General features: G+C 41.5%; 1 protein-coding gene and 1 pseudogene across 4 annotated transcripts; one reads left to right on the top strand and one right to left on the bottom strand.

Moving 5' to 3' along the window:
* Window positions 1-9,176: 9,176 nt before the first annotated feature.
* Window positions 9,177-18,957, bottom strand: LOC103348991 (killer cell lectin-like receptor subfamily E member 1). Of its 4 annotated transcripts, none has more exons than XR_016212984.1 (7): window positions 18,850-18,957; window positions 17,338-17,533; window positions 14,031-14,135; window positions 13,452-13,490; window positions 12,627-12,889; window positions 12,407-12,507; window positions 9,177-9,442 (listed from the first exon to the last, which is right to left on the bottom strand). XR_016212984.1 is itself a non-coding variant. In XM_017343378.4 (7 exons), exons 2-7 carry the CDS (start codon window positions 17,513-17,515, stop codon window positions 9,307-9,309), a joined length of 723 nt encoding a protein of 240 aa, XP_017198867.3. In that variant the 5' UTR covers window positions 17,516-17,533; window positions 18,850-18,957; the 3' UTR covers window positions 9,177-9,306. The 4 variants fall into 4 exon arrangements, 2 of the variants coding, with proteins under 2 accessions (XP_017198867.3, XP_017198868.3); XR_016212985.1 differs by having other exon boundaries at window positions 12,407-12,459; XM_017343378.4 differs by having other exon boundaries at window positions 12,627-12,790.
* LOC127491976 (3'-5' exoribonuclease 1 pseudogene) lies at window positions 18,954-21,569 on the top strand (annotated as a pseudogene).
* Window positions 21,570-22,101: the final 532 nt, after the last annotated feature.

The following is a 22,101-nucleotide window of genomic DNA, read 5'->3' as shown; positions in this document are numbered from 1 at the left end:
CTCTCTCTCTCTCTCTCTCTCTCTCACTAACTCTGCCTGTTTTTTTTTTTTTTTTAAAAAAAAGAGCCTTAGATGGTCACTGAGTTACAAGTTTGTTTTTTTTTCCAGATCTGCAAACTTGAGTAGATTGCAGAATTCCTTTAAGATTTGTCTTCATCATTGGCAAAAGGTAAAATGCAACCAAATAGTACATTGAAGATGTTTCCTGAGACTGGATTACTATATGAGCATGCAAGGGAGCATCAAAAAGGTTACTGATAAGTGGAATTAAAATGAAAATTTATTTTAATGCAAAATAAATTGAAACCCATGCATTTTTTTCATAGTGTACATTTTCCATCAGCTTTTTGAAGTCCCCCTCATATGCAGAGATGTCAAAAGTTTCAGGACAGGACTGGCGCTGTGGCACAGTGGGTTAATGCCCTAGCCTGAAGCGCCGGCATCCCATATGGGCAGCGGTTGGAAACACAGCTGCTCCACTTCCAATCCAGCTCTCTGCTGTGGCCTGGGAAAGCAGTAGAAGATGGCCCAAGTCCTTGGGCCCCTGCACACACGTGGGAGACTCAGAGGAAGCTCTTGGCTCCTGGCTTCAGATCAGTGCAGCTCCAGACACTGCAGCCAATTGTGGAGTGAACCATCCGATGGAAGACCTCTCTCTTTCTCTCTCTGCCTCTCCTCTCTCTGTGTAACTCTGACTTTCAAATAAAATAAATAAGTCTTTTAAAAAAAAAGTTTCAGCACCAGCATAAATTTACTTTTCAATTCCACATTTTTATGAACTTGCACAGAGTATTTAACACATAATTAGTGCTGAGGGAGAATACAGGCACACACATTAAGGCTCATAGGACAGAGGCCAGTTAACATCAGTTATAGTAATTTTGTAGATTCAACTTTAATTTTACTTGAATGGAAATCTTTGGATCCTGATGTGACCCCAGCCCACTGTTATGGTCAGACCTCAGTAGTCAGCTCAAAACCCTCCACATGTGTGAAAGGCTTGGCTGACGCATCACACTGCACCACACAGAATATTTCCAACCACAGAGTTGTTGCTGCTTGAAATACCAGCAACAGCCACACTAGCTCTGATGTGACTATACAGGCTTGGGATGAGCTGACTGGGTGACACCAGAGGGAACGTCTGATGAGAACAAGACGCTGCTGCAAAAGACATTGGGAGTCAAGCAGGTACCTGGGTAAGGAGCAAAAGACACAACCTGGGAAGGAGAGGAGACCAGAGGTGAAGTTTGTAAGTGTGGAAGTGGCTGATCACTATCGCTGTCACTGTGTTATTTCTGTTACTCCACCAAGTGACCACAGGAAATAGCACTGTGCTTAGGGTCATGACAACATTTACCCACTAAGAGAGGAGGAGTCGGACACAAAGAAAAAATAACATGAAGGGCATGGAGCACCAATTGGACCAGAAACTTATTTCCCATGAGATCATTTTTACCTGGAATTTCCTTCTGACAGAGAATATAGAGGTAGCATAGTTTCAAGGTGGAAAGAACAATCAGGTAAAGACACAAAAGAAACAACCTCTCATGGTGCTGTGGAGAAAAATGTTACACAAAAAAATTATTATGCAAAAAAATTATCATGATACTTGTGGATGCAAAAAGAATTTTTTTAAAGTTTTGGAAATACAGAAGAACTGCTTGTCCCTGAATTCCTGATGAATATTTATCATGGTGGAACAGTGATTATGACAGAAAGCTTTTGGAACAGACATAAAGACAATTCACACAAAAGGAAATGAGAGATAACCTATGGCAAAAATAATTCCTGTAATAAAGGTGAATCAAACAGTGTGATTTTGCTGCATGTTTTAAAAGAAGCATCCCACTCTTATCAGTAGAAAGACTACTTAATTGTTGGTTTTAGTAATAATGCAATCTAAAGGGATAAAATTATTTTACAAGTCATAATAAAGTGTTTTTGAAAAAAAGAGAATTGGGGCCAGCATTGTGGATTAGTGGGTTAAGCAGCTACTTGAGACTCCCACATCCCATATCAGAGCGCCGATTGAAGTCCTTGCTTATCCACTTCTGATCCAGCTTTCTGCTAATCAACGGGGGAAGCAGCAGACCATGGTTCAGGTCTCCCATGTGGGTGGAGTTTGGGGCTCCTAGCTTTGATCAGGCACAGTTCTGTTTGTTGTGCCTGTTGCAAGCATTTAGGAGAGTCAATCAGGAAATGGATGCTATCATGCTCTCTCGCTCACTCACTCTCTCTCTCTCTCTTTCTCCCTCCCTCTCACCCTCCTCCCTTTTCAAATAGATGAAAATAAATTAATAAATATTTTAAAGCAAATAAGGAAATGGTGTTCTAATCCAGGTTGACACCAGTCACTCTAGCATGACAGCACCAGTAGAACCAGAAAATGAAGAGAAATGCAGCAGGAATTTATATAAATTGTTCTTTTATTTTTTAAGATTTATTTATTTATTTGAAAGGCAGAGTTACAGAGGCAGAGAGAGACAGAGGTCTTACATCCACTGGTTCATTCCTCAGATGGCCGCAATGTCCAGAACTGAGCTGATCCGAAGCCAGGAGCCAGGAGCTTCTTCTAGGTCTCCCACAGGGATGCAGGGACTCAAGGACTTGAGCCACTTTCTACTGCTTTCCCAGGCCATAGCAGTTATGGATTAGAAGTGGAGCAGCTGGAACTCAAACAGGTGCCCATATGGGATACCAGCATTGCAGGCAGCAGCTTTACCTAGTACACCACAGTGCCGGCCCCAGAAATTGTTCCTTTATATACAGTATCTTTGCAACATCTGTTTATAGAGTTAAAACTGGTTATTGAAGTTGGAGATTTAGCATAGTAGTTCAGAGCCATTTGGCACATCTGTATCCCATATCAGATCTCCTGGGTTTGCGTGCTGCCTCTGCTCCACCTTTCTGCTAATACATGCCTTTAGAGGCAGCAGGTGATGGATCAGGTAGGTCCCAGCCACCTATGTGAAAGGACTGAGTTCCCAGCTCCTGGCTGCAGCCTGGCCCAGCTGCAGCCATTGTGACCACTTGAGGAGTAAACTGGCAGACAAAAAATTCTCTCTCTCTCTCTCTCTCTCTCTCCTCCTCCTTCTCCTCCCTGCCTCCCTCCCTGCCTCCCTCCCTGCCTCCCTCCCTCCCTCTCATCTCTCCCTCTGTCTCTGTAACTCAGCCTTTTGATAAATAAATAAACCTTGTAAAAATAAAACAATAAAATGTTGGGTAGGTTTAGCATCAACTTAAATTGAAAGATATTTCTGAAGCCATTTACCGAAACATAGCACAAAGAGAATAAAGAGAAAGCAAGAAAAAGGAACGCAAAGCAGTTTAAACCAAGGCCTCAGAAAGCATTCCATAAAGAGTGAACAGAGAAAGGGTGGGTGCTTTCTCAGGAATCAGTGGTTGTGACTTTTCCAATCCAGTGATAATGAGAGCAAATCACAGATTTATGAAGTATAATTAATGTTCACCAGGATACAAAGAAAGAAATCTACATATTAATCATTATAGTAAAAACTATAACAATAATACACTTCCAAATGCAACATGAGAGAAAAAACAGTCACTGAAAGCAAACAATGCTGATTCTAGGTTCTGATTTTTTGGACAGCAGAAGTGGAAATCAGAAGGAAGTTAATTGGGGGCCTGCGCTGTGGCACAGTGCGTTAAGCCGTCGCTTGTGCTGATGGCATCCCATAATAGAGTGTTCAGTCAAGTCCCATCTGTTCTGCTTCAGATCCAGCTCCCTGCTAATGTCCTTGGGAAAGCAACAGAGAATGGCCAAAATACATAGACCCCTGCAAACTATGTGAGAAGTCAGGATGGAGTTTTTGGGTCCTGGCTTAAATTGGCCCACCCTCAATCATTACAGCGATTTGGGAGTGAACCAGCAGTCCATGGGGCCAGCACTATGGCAAAATAGGCTAAGCCTCCAGCTGCAGTGCCAGCATCCCATATGGATGCCGGTTCAAGCCCCAGCTGCTCCTCTTTGATACAGCTCTCTGTTTATGGCCTGGGAAAGCAGTGGAGGATAGCCCAAGTGCTTGGGCCCCTGAACCCACATGTGAAACCCGGAAGAAGCTCCTGACCCTTGGCTTCAGATTGGCTCAGCTCTGGCCATTGGAGCCATTTAGGGAGTGAACCAGAGGATGGAAGACCTTTCTCTCTTCGCTCCCTCTCTCTAACTCTGCTTCTCAAGTAAATAAGTAAAATCTTTAAAAAAAAAAAAAAAAGAAAGAAATTCATTACACACACACAACATGGTAACAAAATGAGTCAAGATAGAACTCAATACTCAGTCATTTTTCCTCAAGTATTTGAGAAAAACAAATATATATTTTAAGATGAAACATGAGAGAAACTGGCATCCTCATACAATAGAAGAAATTGTGTTGTTTGAATCTCCTTCAAATCATCCAAATGTGATTTTTGTAGGGGGGAGGGGTCTGCTTGATATATCAGTATGTGTTAATATTTTCCAAATGATTGCACTTTGTTTATTGTTCTTTCTATATATACATATCATTTAGCCCTTGCTATATTTTGAAGTTATATTTAAAATGTTATATTAAAATTGTGACATCTTTCTGATGAATCAAAAGTTTTATCCTTTTAAGAGACTCATCTTGAATTTTGTCATAAAGTACATTTTTTCAGATATTAAGAGCTGGGATACTTTGATTCATGTTTGCATTATTTATATTTTCATCTTTCATTTGCAACAATTCCACATCTTTATCTACTAGATGTGACATTTATAAATAATACATAACATTAAAAATTTTAAGGACCCATAGTGATAATATTTTATTAGAATATTTACAGACTTCATATTAACTGTCAATATGTTGTAGTTTTCAAGATTGTATTTATTTGAGAGGTAAAGTTACAAAGAAAGGGTGAGACAGAGAGAAGGTCTTCCATCCACTGGTTCACTCCCCAAATGGCCACAATGGCCAGAGCTGAGTCGATCCAAAGTCAGCATTCAGGAGCTTCTTCTGGGTCTCCCACATGGGTGCAGGGACCCAAACACTTGGGCCATCTTCCACTGCTTTCTCAGGCCATAAGCAGAGAGCTAGACTGGAGGAGGAGCAGCCAGGACTAGAACCGGTGTCCATATGGGATGCCAGGGCCACAGACAGAAGATTAACCTATTGCACCACAGTGCCGGCCCCAATATGTTGTAGTTTTCATAAGCCACATAATTTTGTACTTTCTGATTGCCCTGAATGCTCTTGGTCATTCCCCCTCTTTACAGATTATTTTGGATTACTTATTTTTTTCCATGTGCTTTTTATTCTTTAATCTGTTCTTTCCATCAATTCACCATCTACTCAAATTTAATGCACAAGTACTCAAATATTAATGTATGTATGAAGTTAACCATCATCTTTATTATCTTCCAAAAAATATAAGGTCAACCAACGCCCACTGAGCTCCCAGTCAGACAACACACTTTTGCAGTGAAGCTGTTTTCCATCTATCAAAGGCAAGGCAAGGACCCCTGTGGTCAGTGTGATATGTATGTCTCAGAGCATGCATTGAGTTAAAAATGGAATTTCACATATTCGCTTTCAACTCTTTCAATGATAAAAATAAATTATGCTACCAAACACAGTAACACAAAAGAGAAAAACCACATATGTAAAATACAAGGTTCCTAGATAGAATACACCAAATTTACAAAGCTTTGTAGAATGAAAACAAATTTAGGCATGTATCATATCACTGTTGAAAATTTCCTCTTTGGGGAAGCTGAATTCTCTTGATATGGTAGAAGCTTTAATGTTGAGGTTTTTTTGTTTGTTTGTTTGTTTGGACAGGCAGAGTGGACAGTGACAGAGAGAGACAGAGAGAAAGGTCTTCCTTTGCCGTTGGTTCACCCTCCAATGGCTGCCACGGCTGGCACGCTACCTCCGGCGAATTGCGCTGATCTGAAGGCAAGAGCCAGGTGCTTATCCTGGTCTCCCATGGGGTGCAGGGCCCAAGCACTTGGGCCATCCTCCACTGCACTCCCAGGACACAGCAGAGAGTTGGCCTGGAAGAGGGGCAACCGGGACAGAATCCGGTGCCCCGACCGGGACTAGAACCCGGTATGCTGGCGCTGCAAGGCGGAGGATTAGCCTAGTGAGCCACGGCACCGGCCTATGTTGAGTGAGTCTCAGTGAAAGGTTCGAGGGAGTTTTTTGTAAAGTCCCCATGAGCCCCTCGACTTGCAGCTCCCTCCCATCACCTGGGACATGAACCTGTACTAGCTTATGGTGAATATCATTTTTCAGTTCAAAGACATCCTGTGTCCCATCTTCTGTCCGAGTAGATGGTCTTGCATAGTTTCTATGTTTGGTATTGCTGCTGTAACAAATCACCACAAAAGTAGTAAAAACAAATTTATTTTCTAATACTTCTGGAGGCTAGAACTTCCAAAATAAGTCTTACACAGCTAATATCAAGATTTCATTCTCTCTGTTTCTCTCTCATGCTAACTCTATCTGTCAAATTAAAAAAAAAAAAATTCAATAAGGCTGGTTCCTTCTGCAAGTTCCAGGAGAAAGTCTGCTCCCTGCCTGATTTGCTTATTTGATCCAACATTCCTAGGCTTGTGGCCACATCACTCTAATCTCTTTCCACACCCAGTTGTCTTTTCCTCTTCAGATTGGACTCCTGCAAGGACTCTTGTAATGGTACAAGGGTGCACTTAGATAATTCATGTGAAGCTTCACATCTCAAGACTCTTAGCTTAATCTCTTTTGAAATGTTCTTTGGCCATAGAAGATAGCATTCATAGGTTCCTGGAAATGGGACCTGGATACCTTTGGGGCCATTGGCCTCTCACAGAATTCAAGGTGTACCCCAAGTTGCTCTCCACCCCCAAGGGGATCCTTTCAATACACCAGAAACACTCAGACATTATTTAACCCAGCACTGGCACAGGTGGAGTTTCACTGGCATCACAAACCACTTCTGTGGGTGTGATCTGTGATGTTTTCTTTAGCATTACCACCCCACACCCATTTTTCATGCTTCCTGGCTGTATTCTGTCCCCCCTGAAGCTGAACTCTAACAACTGTATCACTGACACTTTCATGCATTCTGGCTTCTGGCTGGATTCAGCCATGGGCAGGAGACTAAAAAACAGAAGGAGAAAGAAACTTATTTCTTTAGCTTTCCTCTTTGCTTGTCTACATCCTGGCCATGTCTAGAATATTTCCCATGTGCTATTAGCATCATTTGCTGCTCTCAATGGACCACAGCATGATCATCATCCTGTCATCCCATGGGATACTGCCTAGAATATGAGGGTGGGTAGCCCAAAATTTTTTTTCTGCAAAGTTATTAACAAGAAAATAAAAAATGGATTCTAATAATATGCTATATTATATATTTCTGCTGAAGAAAATATTTCCCAGGTCTGGTGTCGTGGTTGCTCTTGGCTTCAGATCAGCCCAGCTCTGGCTGTTGGGGCTAATTGGGGGTGACCCAGCAGATGGAAGTCCTTTCTCTCTGTCTCCCTAACTCTATAACTCTTCCTGTCAAATAAATAGATAAAATATTTAAAAAAGAAGAAGAAGAAGGAAAAAAAACCAAATACTTATTACAAAGTAGTTTCCCTTTAGATTCTGTTGCCAGTCATGCTCCCGAATCTTGTGGTATTTGAGAAACTTAGCGTAGTCTCTGTAGTCACAACCATCATTCTGCTTCTATAAATGCCTTGTATTGACAAAGGTAAATATGCTACTATTGTACGCAACCTCTTTTTTAAAAAGCACCATGACAACACATACCAGAGTTAAACTCTAGGAAATTGTCACTAATTTTCTTTTTTGGATTAGAGTGACCATGTGGGATGGGATGTTCTGTATACAGTAAATCAGCTACAGTGGAAGCAAAGGAAACAGTACTAGGCACTAAGCCTAAACAGAACATCTACTTATTCTGTCATATTACATTGCTTCTACTGGAATAAAATTGATATACCAGGGTTTTTTTTAACTCTTTAAAAGATTTATTTTAAATTTATTTTAAAGTTTTTAAAGATGTATTTATTTATTTAAAAGGCAAAGAGAGAGAGGCAAAGGGAGATCTTGCATCCACTGGTTCACTCTTCAAACAGCCACATTGGCCAAGGCTGGGCCAGGATGGAGCCAGGAGCTGGGAACTCCATCTGGGTTCCCCCATGTGACTAATAGGAACTCTAGTTGAGTTATCACTCACTGCTTCCCAGGTTCATTACCAGGGAGCTGGAAAAGGAGCAGAGTAGCCAGTAGCCAGAACTCAAACTGGTACTCTGATACGGGGTGCCAGCAGTTTAACTCTCTGTGCCACAATGCAGGCACTAAAATCTTTGAGAATAGTTTTATACCAAGTCTTATGGTATAAGAAGGATGCTTAATATGTCAATATTCACATGTGTAGAAGTCTTAGAAGTTTAGAGGCCTAAGAAAAGAAGAAGCCACAATTGTCATCCCTATTGTTTTAGTAGCTCTAAATAGGTTGAATTAAAATAACTGCTAATTGTTCATGTTTGATCTTTTAAAGATACTTGTAAGAGAACATTTTAAAGAAATGAAAATTTTACAATCAATATTTTAAGACAAAGTCCTTTTGCACCACAACCTGACTTGCACTTGTTACCCTAACCAGTTGTCTCAGGGCAACAAGACTGTAAAATATGCTGGACTTTTGTATTACAGTCAAGCTGAAAATTAAATTTCAAAATTTATGGAACAATTCTATTTCTTGCGTGGTCATACTAATTTTTTTCCAGTATCATATCTCTTTGCTTTCACTTAATAATATAGCTTGAAAATTTTATAGACAAAGAAGATATAGATGCAAACACACACAATGAATAATTCAAAAAATTTAAAATAAAATTAAAAGATAAGTTCATCTTAGTACAAAAAAAATTTTGAAACCCATGCAAAATTTTTTCATTACATGTCTTCCATCTAGTTTTTGAAGGACCTGCTTAATGTGACTTTACTTATACCTTCTTAATGTCCAGTAATCAGACCTTATCTCTAATTCAAAAGTCATTTATTATAATGTCTCCTAAAATGCATACTCATAAATGTATTTTAAATATATCACAGTGTTCTTTCATGAAAAGTCATGTAAATCAAACTGTATCCAGTCAACAAGATTATAGTACATCTGGAAAAACGGCATCTGAATTGTTTTTACAACATTTTCTTTTTATTAAACCAAAAGTGTACATTTACGTATTTTCTCCAGAGAACAATGAAGTGACCATTGGTGGAACTGTCAAGACATAGGCTAACACAAGACTAATTTTCATCTCTCCTATGAATTCATAGAATGAATAAGCTGACTCTTACAAATATAAGTCTGTTTATTCTCACATGTTTCACTCGCATAAACTCCTCTTGATTTATAAGAAAGACAGGCTTGTTGATTGTGAGGCAGAGCAAGAGGAAACCTAAAATAGAAGAAATGTCACAGTTGTCATGAAATTTTACAACATTCAAATCCTAAAAGGAAGAAGTATAAGACTTTCATTTTACATATAAATTTTAGAAACATAATTTATATGGAATTTGGTATAATTTAATTTCTATTATTAGTGGCACAGATATATAAAAATGTTAGTAAAATGATTAGTGATAGGTTACTGAACATTAATTGACATCTCAATTAAGGATAGGAGACTAAGAAGAAAGCACGCTGCTTAGCATTTGGTAGTAAGGTAGAGAGACAAAGTAAAAATAAAATCAAAAGCCAGTGAATAACAAGCCTAATTAAATTTTTCTATTGGGGTAAAAATATTTTTGGGCATCATAGGCTTTAGGCTCATGGTGAGTAGAATATCAAAAATCAGGAAGGCTTTAAGGCTACATTAAAGAATTGGAAGTTAGCTTTTATAGAACTGATAAATTACAATTTATAGAAATAATAAAATAAGTAGACTTTAAGCCATTGTTTATATTGTGCCCTGCATGTATGCTTCCAAATACTGTATGTTGTTGGGTCCTGTTACCCAGTATCTCAGAATCACTCTATTTAGAGATAGAGTCTTAAAGAAGTAGATTAAAGTGAGATCATTAGAGCGGACCTTAATCTGATATGGCTGGAATATGAAAAGTGAAACAACAGAGATAAATTAAAAAAGAAATTTATCCAAAAGGGAACACAGATCAAATTTTGGAATATTTTCAGATTATCATTTTTGGGAAAAAAAAAAAGAGAGAGAGAGAGAGAGAGAAAGCGTGTCTGAAGGCCATACCAAGTGTGTGTCTAGAAAATCATTTGCTAAAGTGATGAGTGTGACTCATGGGTCCAAACAACCATCTCAAGAAAAATGTAGAATCAGAGATTCTATTCAGGAAAACCCATGGAAGAACTTGCCTGGTGGCTTTGACACCACATGAATTTCCTGGGAAGCCAACAAGGTTTTTGATAATTTTATGCCAAAAGAAATACCCCCAGAAGCAAAGATAAGAATACAATGAAGCAAGTCCTTAAGGCATCTGGCGTTCTACAATAAAGACCAGTAGAGATGCCCAGCTGAAAACATGTGTTATCCTTAAAGAAAAGGGAAGAATGACCTGGAAATCGGTTCCCAGGTTGGCAGAGCTGCCATTGCCATTGCCAAATACCCCAGTGCACAGGCCCAAGGAGTGAGGCTGTCCCTGACTGATTCCAGAGACCTAGGCTACCTCCTCAGTTTTAGGTAAAACCAACTCATTTTCAGCATGCCAGGCTGCTGCCACCCAGGACCATGGGTGCAAGGCCACCATCCTGGTAGGGCCAGAGGACAGATCATTAAGCCAAAGAAGATTCAGCTGGCGTCCTAAGATTTTAATGGAATTTTCCCTGTTGGGTTATGGACTTACTTAGGACTGTCACCTCTTCTTTCTGATTTATATTCCTTTTAAAATCAAGATATCTATCCTATTCCTATGTGTCAATCGTATCTTGGCAGCAGATCACTTTTTTGGGTTTACAGGCTCACCACTAGAGAGGATTTTGTTTCCAGATGAGTCATAACCTCAAGTCTTACCTATCCCTCATTTACATGATAATTGGAGGAGAATTTAGACTGAAAGTTGGTGCTGGAATGGGTTCAGAATTGGGGGACTGTTGGGATGGGATGAATGTATTTTGAATATAAGAGAGAGACGGAATTTGGGGAGCCAGAGATCAGAGTGTTAGGGACACACTCCAAAAATTCATATGTTGAAAATCCTAACCTCCAGTATCTCCAAATATATTTGGTGATGGGATTTTTCTTAAAGACTAAGTGAGGGGCTGGTATAGTGTCTTAATGAGTAGAGCTGCCACTTGTGATGCCAACATCCCACATGGGCACCAGTTCGTCCTCCGGGTGCTCCACTTCCAATCCAGCTAGCTCCCTGCTAATGACCTGAGAAAGGCGGTGGAAGATGGCCCAAGTTGTTTGAGCCCTTGAACTCACATGGGAGACCCAGACAAAGTTGGGAGACCTGGCTTTGGCCTGGCCCAGCCCTGGCTTTTGTGGCAACCTGGGGAGTAAACCAGTGGATAGGAGATCTGTGTGTGTGTGTGTATGTGTGTGTGTCCCCTTCTTGCTCTGTAACTCTGAATTTCAAATAAATAAATAAAACTAAGTGAGTTAAATGAAGTCATTAGGATAGGCCCTAATACAATATGATGATAGCTCTATAAAAGGAAATGTGGACAAAGGCAGGTATAGAGAAAAAGCCATATAAAGATATAGGGAAAAGACGATCACCTGTAAGCCAAGGAAAGGGCCTCAGAAAAAACCAGGCAGCTAACATCCAGCCTTCAGGGTAAGAAAAAAAAAATCTCGCTCATTAGGCTAATCCTCCGCCTTGCGGCGCCAGCACACCGGGTTCTAGTCCCGGTCGGGGCGCCAGATTTTCTCCCAGTTGCCCCTCTTCCAGGCCAGCTCTCTGCTGTGGCCCGGGAGTGCAGTGGAGGATGGCCCAAGTGCTTGGGCCCTGCACCCCATGGGAGACCAGGAGAAGCACCTGGCTCCTGCCATCGGATCAGCGCGGTGCACCGGCCGCAGCGCGCCAGCCGCGGCGGCCATTGGAGGGTGAACCAATGGCAAAGGAAGACCTTTCTCTCTGTCTCTCTCACTGTCCACTCTGCCTGTCAAAAAAAAAAAATCTCTGTTGTTTACACCACCCAGTATGTTGCACTTTTTATGCCATCTGTAGCAAAACTGAGTTTGTAAGAGAAATTTCAGGAGAAAACACACAAGGAGTTGAGTATCTGCTTCTAGAATCCAACAGTTCTAAGTATACGGTGGGATTTAAGTTACTGTGTTTTTCCCTAATTCCCCAAATGTCCTTTAAGTTATGCTCCCAGATACCCCTTATTAAATCCTTGGAACAAATGCAGTGAGAAACTAAACACATTGCGGCAGGCAGATACTCACATATCAGGGGGAACAGCCGAATCATTTTCCCATAGCCAGTGCTTATCAGCTGCCTTACGGTAGATGCCGATCCAAAAGAAAGATTTCAAAGAGAAGAAATGCTGGTTGTAACCAACCACATGCAAATATAAAATTCTCGTTATTTTAATCAACTGCACAGAAACCCCTTACTCAGTTCCACATGTCTTATGTACCGTTGTGACACCCAGTAACAACTTACCATCTCTTCACTGTTCATCCTCATGAGACTGGCATTGAGAGATGAGCAGGCACGTTGACTCTCTCTCCAACTTAACTCTTCCTTGGAGAAGTAGTAGCAACTGAATTTGAACCATACCCAATTCTTTGGACAAGGGTGATAAAGAGGTCCTGGACAAAGATTTTCTAACATGGCACAGAAAAGATTCACAAAGTCTAATTTTCCTTATTACTTGTTACAACACACCTTGCAAACAGATGTACATGTTATGACCTATAGCAACACTATATAAAAACAAGAAAAAAGAGTTATAATAAAATGATGAGTTAGAAATGCATAGTTTTTGCCTTTATTTTTCTCTCAACATGATGCTACTTTTTAGAATCCTTCATACATCATGCAACATTAGATTTCTGAGGTCTATTTATCTACGGAGTAGCTGAATCATTAGTTTTCCTACTTCCAATTAGGGATTGGAATGTCTTTCCCATGCATCACTACTAAATTAATTTGGGTTGAAATTCTGCTCTGCCAATATAAACTCTACATCTCCAAAGTTTGTTCTCACTTGACTTGATTGAATTCCTGTATAAACCTTTGGGATCTTACAAGAATTTCTACAAAGAATTCACCTCTCTGTGCGTCTGATTATACTTGCCATATGTATATGACATGAATCTAATATGAATGTAGATTGTTTACTGTCTGGGCCCATGATTCATACTTCCTTTAACCCATTCTAAAGCACCTTGCCTAGAAAGGCTCCATGTTTGTGGAACTGATACAAATTATAAATGTTTTTCTGTGTAGTTCAGTAGAAGTTAAGCTATAAACATCATCGCATACCTTTTTGTGGGGTTGCAAGAGACGTTCTTTTGAAAGATGCTGTGAAATAATCAATATTGCAATTAGACCTTCCTTTAAATTGGCACATCAAAATGAAACATTAAAGGCTATCTCTGGGGCAGAGAGAGGGCTGAGGAAGTGTTGACTAATGGGTACTAGGTTATAAGCAGATAGAAGTAAGAAGTTTGGGGGTTTTATTCACAGAGTATAACCACAGATAGTGTTAATGTTTAATATATTTTTCTATTGACAAATAAACAAACTTGAAGATAGGATTTTGGATGTTAAATGTTTGAAGAGATAAATGTATTTATCCTGATTAGTCATTACACAATGCATATATGTACTGAAATGACATATAGCACCCCATAAATATGTACAAATTTTGTATGTCTGTTAAAATTTTTAACCAGAAATTGTAAAAGACAATGGTCTCCAAAACATCAGTAGTGAAGAAAAAATTTAAAGGAATAATTTGGATGAGGTAGATTATTATGAGACTTGTGTCTGTTTATCATGGTCTGTGAAAGAAGTACCTCTCCAAGGGGAAGATAGCTGGAAGACTCTTTTGTTACTCACAGTTTGCAGTAAAAACAGCCACTGTGATGGTTGTGGCCATCAGGACAAGGCTCAGGACACCGAGCACCACAGATATGAGCCTCCACGGAAAAGGGGAGAAATATCCTGAGAGAGCATTGAGTGGTTAGAGCAAGATGGCAGGATGAATAAACATAATTTTTATAGAACATTTTACAATTAAAAATCCATTCAAACACAAGGAAGGGTCAGAGGACATCAGCAGAAAATTGGATAATGGGTACCAAATTAGAGTCATATGAAAGGATTGACTCCCTGGTATTACAAAACACAGTGGGGTGACTACAGTTTATGATTTTCTGAGCAAATAAGCCCACTGTGAAAAAATTCAGTTGGACTGAGCATCCTCACCTCCATCCTAGCACCCAGGTCCACAACTATGTGCAAATATTAGGAGCACCTACAATCATGTGGTCTCTGCCACCATATGTATATGACATCAGAAACCATCAGAAACCCAAACTCCAGCCACACTGTGAGACCAGGAGTGGGAGCTTAGGACCATACCTCAGAGTGCAGAGCCCAGCCAACTACACTGAGACCCATCTGATAAAGCTCACAGGCCTCTAACCCCATCACTGAGCACAGAATGAGCCTCAAGACTTGCCCAACACCAGGTAGACTGACACGTTTTGATATGATGCATCACCACTGGCTTCTGCTGGGCTTGGCAGACACCTCTGGGACTTTTCTGGGCTCTGTGACTGTGGGACACAGTTGTGAGCAGCCTGGGGCCAGTCCAGGTAGCCAGACATTATCACTGTCCTCCAAGGTTGGGTGGACAGCAAGCTACCATGGGGCTGTCTTGGGACTCAGTGCTGGGTTGGTAAATCCCAATGCTGGGAAGATCAGAACGATTTCTGTCCCAAGGCAAAGCCCTGTGGGCAGAGTCTCTGAACTTGTCCCAGTATCAGGCAGAAATCTGCACCTTGGTAAGACAGACTTGCTTTGGTGTGTATCACCACCAGCCTCTTGCAGGCCTGGTGTGCGCTCCCAAGACTTCACAGAGCCTGATGACTGGGAGACCCAGGTGTGTCCCCCTAGGGCCTGCTTGAGTAACTGAGGGGCTGCCTCTATCAAACAACAACCATTACCTTTGTTTCTATTGCCACTGAATAATTCCGTTTGATTTAAACGTTATATGCATGAAATAATACATTATGTTTAAAAGTTCATTGTAGGGACCAGCGTCGTGGCTCACTTGGCTAATCCTACGCCGGCACCCTGGGTTCTAGTCCCGGTTGGGGCACCGGGTACTAGTCCCAGTTGCTCCTCTTCCAGTCCAGCTCTCTACTGTGGCCCAGGAGTGCAGTGGAGGATGGCTCAAGTGCTTGGGCCCTGCACCTGCATGGGAGACCAGGAAGAAGTACCCAGTTCCTGGCTTTGGATCGGCGCAGTGCTGGCCGTAGTGGCCATTAGGGGAGTGAACCAACGGAAGGAAGACCTTTCTCTCTGTCTCTCTCTCACTGTCTATAACTCTCTCTGTCTCTCTCTCTCTCTCTCAGCCTAACTCTGCCTGGCCAAAAAAATTAAAAAAAAAAAAAGGAGTTTATTGTATGAAATACCAAGATACAAAAAATATAAAACTATACATCCTGAAACACGTATGTGTATATTACAAAAAGCAATATTGAGTGACTTCTAAAATGTATACTGTATTTTTAACATTTTCTCTAATAAGCATGTATTTATTTAGCCAACAAATCAGCTATAACTTATAGTATTTTTCCTTAGAAGTGATATATTAATTTAGGATTCTATTAACAGCTTAAAATAAACTTGTAGAAGTGAATGTTTTGCCTAGTGGTTAAGATATCTGTGTCCCACATTGGAGTTTCTGAGTTTGGTAGCCAGCTCTGGCTCTTGACTCCAGCTCTCTGCTAATGCAGACTGTGGGAGTCAGCAGTGTGGCTCAAGTCCTCAGGTTCCCACCGCCCGCAGGAGACTTGAGTTGAGTTCCTGGCTCCTGGTTTTGGCACTAGCCCAGTCCTGGCACTTGCCTTGCAGGTATTTTTGGGAATGAACCAGCTGGTAGATACTCTATTTCTGTCTCTCTGTCTTTAGAATAAATTTTAAAATATTTTTAAATACTTAGAGATTTATGCCTACATTTGTGCAAACAAGGAAAACCCTCCCCACCACCACTACCACCTAAACCTCAACAACTCATTTTTGTCAACAGTCTATGAAATTGGCCTGCGCTGTTTCAGAACAGCCAACCTCCATCGAGGTCTTCATATCTTTTTAGGCCATCAGGTCTGGAAAAGACAAGCCTGCAGCAATCAGACTCCAAGTTCTAGAAACAAGCTATGACCTGCAACTTTATGTTAACTGCATTCAACCTCACTCTACCTATGGTTTAATTTTCGTTTTGTTGAGAGCTAGCTTATTTTTAGTTCCAAACTTGAAATAAATATATTTACATTGTGTTTGTTTCAGAAAATAATAATGTAGGTCCTTTGCCCTCTCTCAGGGCAGGGTTAAGAGACACTCAGAATATTCTAGCATTTGCCATATGGCCATAGACTTTCCTGCAATACAGCAGCTAACAAAGCTGGACGGGAAATACAATTGTTTGCCTTTACACCAAGAAAGTTGGGAAGGCACCATGCAGACTTTGAGGGGTCTGTGCTGGGAGACCTAAAACTCGTATGAGATTGTCTGAAATGAAAAAACACGTCAGCAGGGCCTGTGGGGGGGTCCATGCGTGCTTATTTCTTCTTTGACAGGATCAAGCGTGCTTTCCTTATCACAGAACAGAAACTCATTGTGAAAGTGTTGAAGACACAAACACATAGTAAGACAGCTAAATTAAAAAATACAGCTTTCTGAATAAGCAGTAATAACAATGTTGAAGACTGGTGTCAGGGCCATACCACTCTCACCCGGAATCATCAGTCCAAGCCCATGTTTGCCTCCCACTCAGCGACATCCTCAGGGCTCCAGAATCATTTATGAAGCCCACCCCTCAGAAGCAGCTGTACCCAGTAATTTTCCCACAACCTGATGACATTCGTAACCAGGGAGTTACTTTCCCACCCTTTCACCACTCATCTTATTCTTCCTCTAAAGAGTCATTTATTTGAAAGGCAAAGCAACAGAGAAAAAGGGAGAGAGAGATCTACCATCCACTGGTTCACTCCCCAAACGGCCACAACAGCCAGGTCTGGTCCAGGCTGAAGTCAGGAGCCAGCAACTCCATCCCGGGCTCCCACGTGCTGTATTTTCCCATCTCCCAGTTTATAGATTTTGAACATTCTCTACATGTTTACTGCATAGATTATGTTACCTTCACCAGTGATATCTTCCGCTGCTGTGGTTCTGAACTTTGTAAAACGTGTGTGCTGTGTTGGCTCCCCCTTGGTTAATGGCACTTGGTTTGAATTAAATTTATTCTTAAGGTTGCTTTTTGTTGTGTGCTTCTGCTTCTGGTTTTGTGTAGCACAAATTATGGACTCCTCATTCATCCTTATAAAGAAAAAAATCTGTGGGGGATAGAGTGGGAGTATCAGCATATCATTCTACAATTTTGGAAGGTATATAATTAGAAGGAGAGGGGAAAGTCTGCATTGGAAAGTCTTTAAGCCCATTTCTTTCTCTGGGTACATATTCACTAAGAAGCCCCAAATATGTGAAAACATACCACCAAACACTTGAAAGCAAAAGAAATAAAATAACCCTAAAAGAGTTGGGACCTTTTAGCCAATTCTTATAAGTTGTTATCACTTTAATATGGATGGAAAATATCAATTATAGATCTTCAATAATTAATCTCTAAAATTTCTAAGCCTATCCCCTCTAGCATCATGATAGCTTGCATCTTGAAATCAAGTCATAGTACGCAGCTAATTCTCGGCTATAATCAATTGAGCTCCCAGGAAGCTTTGCACAATTTGTGATTGAAGCATGGGACTAGCATTTGCCCTTCACAGTTTCCCTAAGTGACCCCATAATTAAAACATGGCTAATGGATAGGGATCCTTTATACTATCTTAAGATTTCAGTAAAAATTACCCATCATTTATATGCAGTTTTTTGACTTATTCACCTATTTCTATTTTCTATAAATCTTCATTATTAAAAATAGCCAAAATGAACAGAATACCAAAATATCTAAAATTAAACATTTGAAGAATGTTTTCTTGTAAATATTTCATAATAGAACTGGCAAAGTCACTTATTTGTCAGATTGATGAATACCTAATTAAATTTTCAAGAGAAATTTTACTAAGAAATTTCACTAGACATGCACAAAAGACAATGAAAAAAGAGCTAAATAAAGCAAAACTTTGATATCTTGAAGTCAGGAAAAATTAATGTTTTTGTTATTTTTAAATGTCCAAAAAGAGAGATAGCCCAAAATAAAGGACAGTCTATTGATTACACTTTTTTTTTTTTTTTTTTTTTTTGACAGGCAGAGTGGACAGTGTGAGAGAGAGACAGAGAGAAAGATCTTCCTTTGCCATTGGTTCACCCTCCAATGGCCGCCGCGGCCGGTGCGCTGCGGCAGGCACACCGCGCTGATCCGATGGCAGGAGCCAGGTGCTTCTCCTGGTCTCCCATGGGGTGCAGGGCCCAAGCACTTGGGCCATCCTCCACTGCACTCCCTGGCCACAGCAGAGAGCTGGCCTGGAAGAGTGGCAACCGGGACAGAATCCGGCGCCTCGACCGGAACTAGAACACGGTGTGCTGGCGCCGCAAGGCGGAGGATTAGCCTAGTAAGCCGCGGCGCCGGCCTGATTACAACTTTCAAGAGTTGGGGAAGGAGGATTTCAAAAGAACAAGAAATGGTGAAACATACCTGGAGGGAGGAGGAGATTCCAAAGATTTGGGCTAAAAATGCAATACGTGGGAATCTGAGGAGGCAGGACCTGGCGAGTGGGTCAGCTAGAACAGAATCAGAAAATGCAGAACCCTGCAGAAAAAGTGCTTGCTAGGTAATGCTGCATCGCCAACCAGGAGGAAATTGCTCGCTTGTTTTGTGTGTGTTTGCCTTTAGCACCCACAAGCTAGGTGAGAGCGCCGCTTGGAACTCAGGTCAGATAAGGAAAATTATCTGTGTGCGCATTATAATATAATCTTCCATCTCTTTCCTTAGTTATCCAGTCTAATATTCTGTTATATGTTAATTTTTTGCTTGTGTCAAGAATTTTTTTTCTTCCTTTTTGATTTCTTTTTTGACTCATGAATTATTCAGGAGCGTGCTATTTAATCACCACATACTGATGAATCTTCCTATTTTCTTTCTGCTATCAATACTGAAATTATGCTGAGAAAACAGGTAAAAGCCCAAATTATCTTTAAAACACTGGGACCACCTAGGGCTGATGGTGTATATGGTTACTTCAAAATTCATATTCAAGTTAGCCATATATAAGTTGCTGTTTGCCTTAATAAAATCACTTCTGTGAATTATAAGGACAAAACCCTTGGGAAGAGCTTGATGTCTAACTGGCAAGTGAAAATACAGATAGAAAATGCATTGGAAATATGCGGCCGTGCAACCGAGAAGACACAAAGAGCAGTGGGTGAATGTGCCAGCTGTGTTTTCCAAATTCAGCTGCAACCATCTTGCCCAATCCCAGGCTCTTCTGCCAGACAGCGCTGCACATCCGCATCACTAGGTGCAGCCTGCTTCTTGGTTCACCTATCAGTGAATCCTGGTATTCATTTGCCTCCTAGTCAGCACATCTTTAGGAGGAAAATACCTCCTGTGAGCTGAGTATGATTTGGCCTGCAATGCCAGCATCCCATAGCCCTTGTTTGAGTCCCAGCTGCTCCATTTCAGGTCCAGCTCCCTGCTAATACACCTGGGAAAGCAGCAGAGGAGGGCCCAAGTGCTTGTGCCCCTGCTCCCACACGTGAAATCCAGAAGAAGCTCCTGGCTCCTGGCTTCAACCTGGCCCAGCCCAGGCATTTGCAGCCACTTGGAAAGTGAACTAGCAGATGAAAATCTGTCTCTGTGCTCTCGCGCTCTCTCTCTCTTTCTCTCTTTCTCTGTAATTCTGCCATTCAAATAAATAAATCTTTTTCTTAAAATGCCATCAAGGAACATGAGGGCAAAGACATTACTTATAACTTGACAATTTGATGTCTTCAGTAATAGGAGTATTATCCACTTCAATAAGCTATAAAGCAACAATTTGACTTAATGTGACTTTTAGGGAAACCTTTACTTCTTCTGGGGAACCAGTATGTCATTTCTGCACAATGAAGAATATGCAATTAACCAGACCTTTTTTTTTTTTTTTTTTTTGACAGGCAGAGTGGACAGTGAGAGAGAGAGACAGAGAGAAAGGTCTTCCTTTTGCCGTTGGTTCACCCTCCAATGGCCGCCGCGGCCAGCGCGCTGCGGCAGGCGCACCGCGCTGATCCGATGGCAGGAGCCAGGAGCCAGGTGCTTTTCCTGGTCTCCCATGGGGTGCAGGGCCCAAGCACCTGGGCCATCTTCCACTGCACTCCCTGGCCACAGCAGAGAGCTGGCCTGGAAGAGGGGCAACCGGGACAGAATCCGGCGCCCCAACCAGGACTAGAACCCGGTGTGCTGGCGCCGCTAGGCGGAGGATTAGCCTAGTGAGCTGCGGCGTCGACCCCAGACCATTTATTTGCATATGCTAAGGAAAGATTAGAAGAGGATGTGCCGGCGCCGCGGCTCAACAGGCTAATCCTCCGCCTAGCGGCGCCGCCACACCGGGTTCTAGTCCCGGTCGGGGCGCCGGATTCTGTCCCGGTTGCCCCTCTTCCAGGCCAGCTCTCTGCTGTGGCCCGGGAGTGCAGTGGAGGATGGCCCAAGTGCTTGGGCCCTGCACCCCATGGGAGACCAGGAGGAAGCACCTGGCTCCTGCCTTCAGATCAGCAGGGTGCGCCGGCCGTATGGGTCACTTGGGGGGTGAACTAACGGAAAAGGAAGACCTTTCTCTCTGTCTCTCTCTCTCACTGTCCACTCTGCCTGTCAAAAAAAAAAAAAGAAAAGAAAAAGAAGAAGAAGACATGTTTCAGCAGTACGTACAACCAGAGGCTAACACACAGCTTCCTGATTTCTGCATCAGTCTTGCTGGAATTACTCAGGATCAGGTAGACAAAGCTGATAATCTCCCTCAGGTGCTAAGAAAGGTAAATTTAAGGAATTAGGAATAAAGTATAAATATGGCATATTTTCAGGGGGCTCATGGGATATGAGTAAGTTCTGCAACATTTAGGGACAACTCAACAGGCTGAAACACCCTCCTATTGCTAAAAAGTGGATCAGTATTCGAAGATCACAGGGAAACTTCTACAAGGTTCCTAGAAGCCAAACCAAACTGACAATAATGCTTGAAAAGTTAGGAATGGATTATGATGGGAGGCCTCACAGTGGTCGTGATGACTCTCAGAACATCGCCCTAATAACAGGTCCAATGTTTCAGGATGGATGTGGACTGAATCAATGAGAAAATGCACGCAGGACAGCTAATGAGTGTGTCCTCCTCCTTACCTGTAGAGGGCGCTCCAGCTCCACAGATGCCACATTTTAGACCGTAGCTGCGTTTCTGTGTGTGGCTCACTCTCACCCGAGCTGTCCTGAATCAGTTCTACAGTGCAAACTTAAAGCACCTTAAACATTTAAAATCTTGGTGCAGTTATAGATAGCTATGGCCGTATGCATATGTGAAAAACTCTTGTGAGAGGGCGTATTGAGCCATCACCAGTACTTTTAGGATGACCAGTATTTGTTACACAGTAACAGTTTCTGCTTTGAACTGAATTTTACAATTTAAGATGTTCAAGGTGTGTTCCTTTCGCCACATGTTATTGGCTCATCCCTTGAATGTCGGATTCTTATTGATGTAAAAATACAGAACATATTTCTACATTAGCATCATTAAATTAAACAACTCTTTAAAATGCACAAAAGATTGGAAGGTAGGTCTTATCTGATCTTTGGATTTTGAGAGTATCATAGTCCTTTTTTGATTTTATATAAGAAGTTCAACGACAGCTGCCCCTCAATATCCCTGAGAGACTGGCTCCAGGACCTCTTGTGGATACTAAAACCTGAGGATGCTCAAGTCCT

Source organism: Oryctolagus cuniculus, chromosome 9 (genome assembly GCF_051225735.1).
Source record: "Oryctolagus cuniculus isolate XC-2025 breed Fujian yellow rabbit chromosome 9, ASM5122573v1, whole genome shotgun sequence".
Classification (NCBI taxonomy): Eukaryota; Metazoa; Chordata; class Mammalia; order Lagomorpha; family Leporidae; genus Oryctolagus; species Oryctolagus cuniculus.
This window is presented reverse-complemented; position numbering and strand designations above follow the sequence as displayed.

Excerpts from the sequence above, each read along its gene's own strand:
- LOC103348991 (XM_017343378.4), bottom strand. The coding sequence starts at position 17,515 with ATGAATGAGGAGTCCATAATTTGTGCTACACAAAACCAGAAGCAGAAG. Across the intron at positions 12,791-13,451 it reads TCTTGCAACCCCACAAAAAG|AAAATCTTTGTCCAGGACCT; the intron begins GTATGCGATGAT and ends GTGCCATGTTAG. Across the intron at positions 12,508-12,626 it reads GGATGAACAGTGAAGAGATG|CATTTCTTCTCTTTGAAATC; the intron begins GTAAGTTGTTAC and ends GGTTACAACCAG.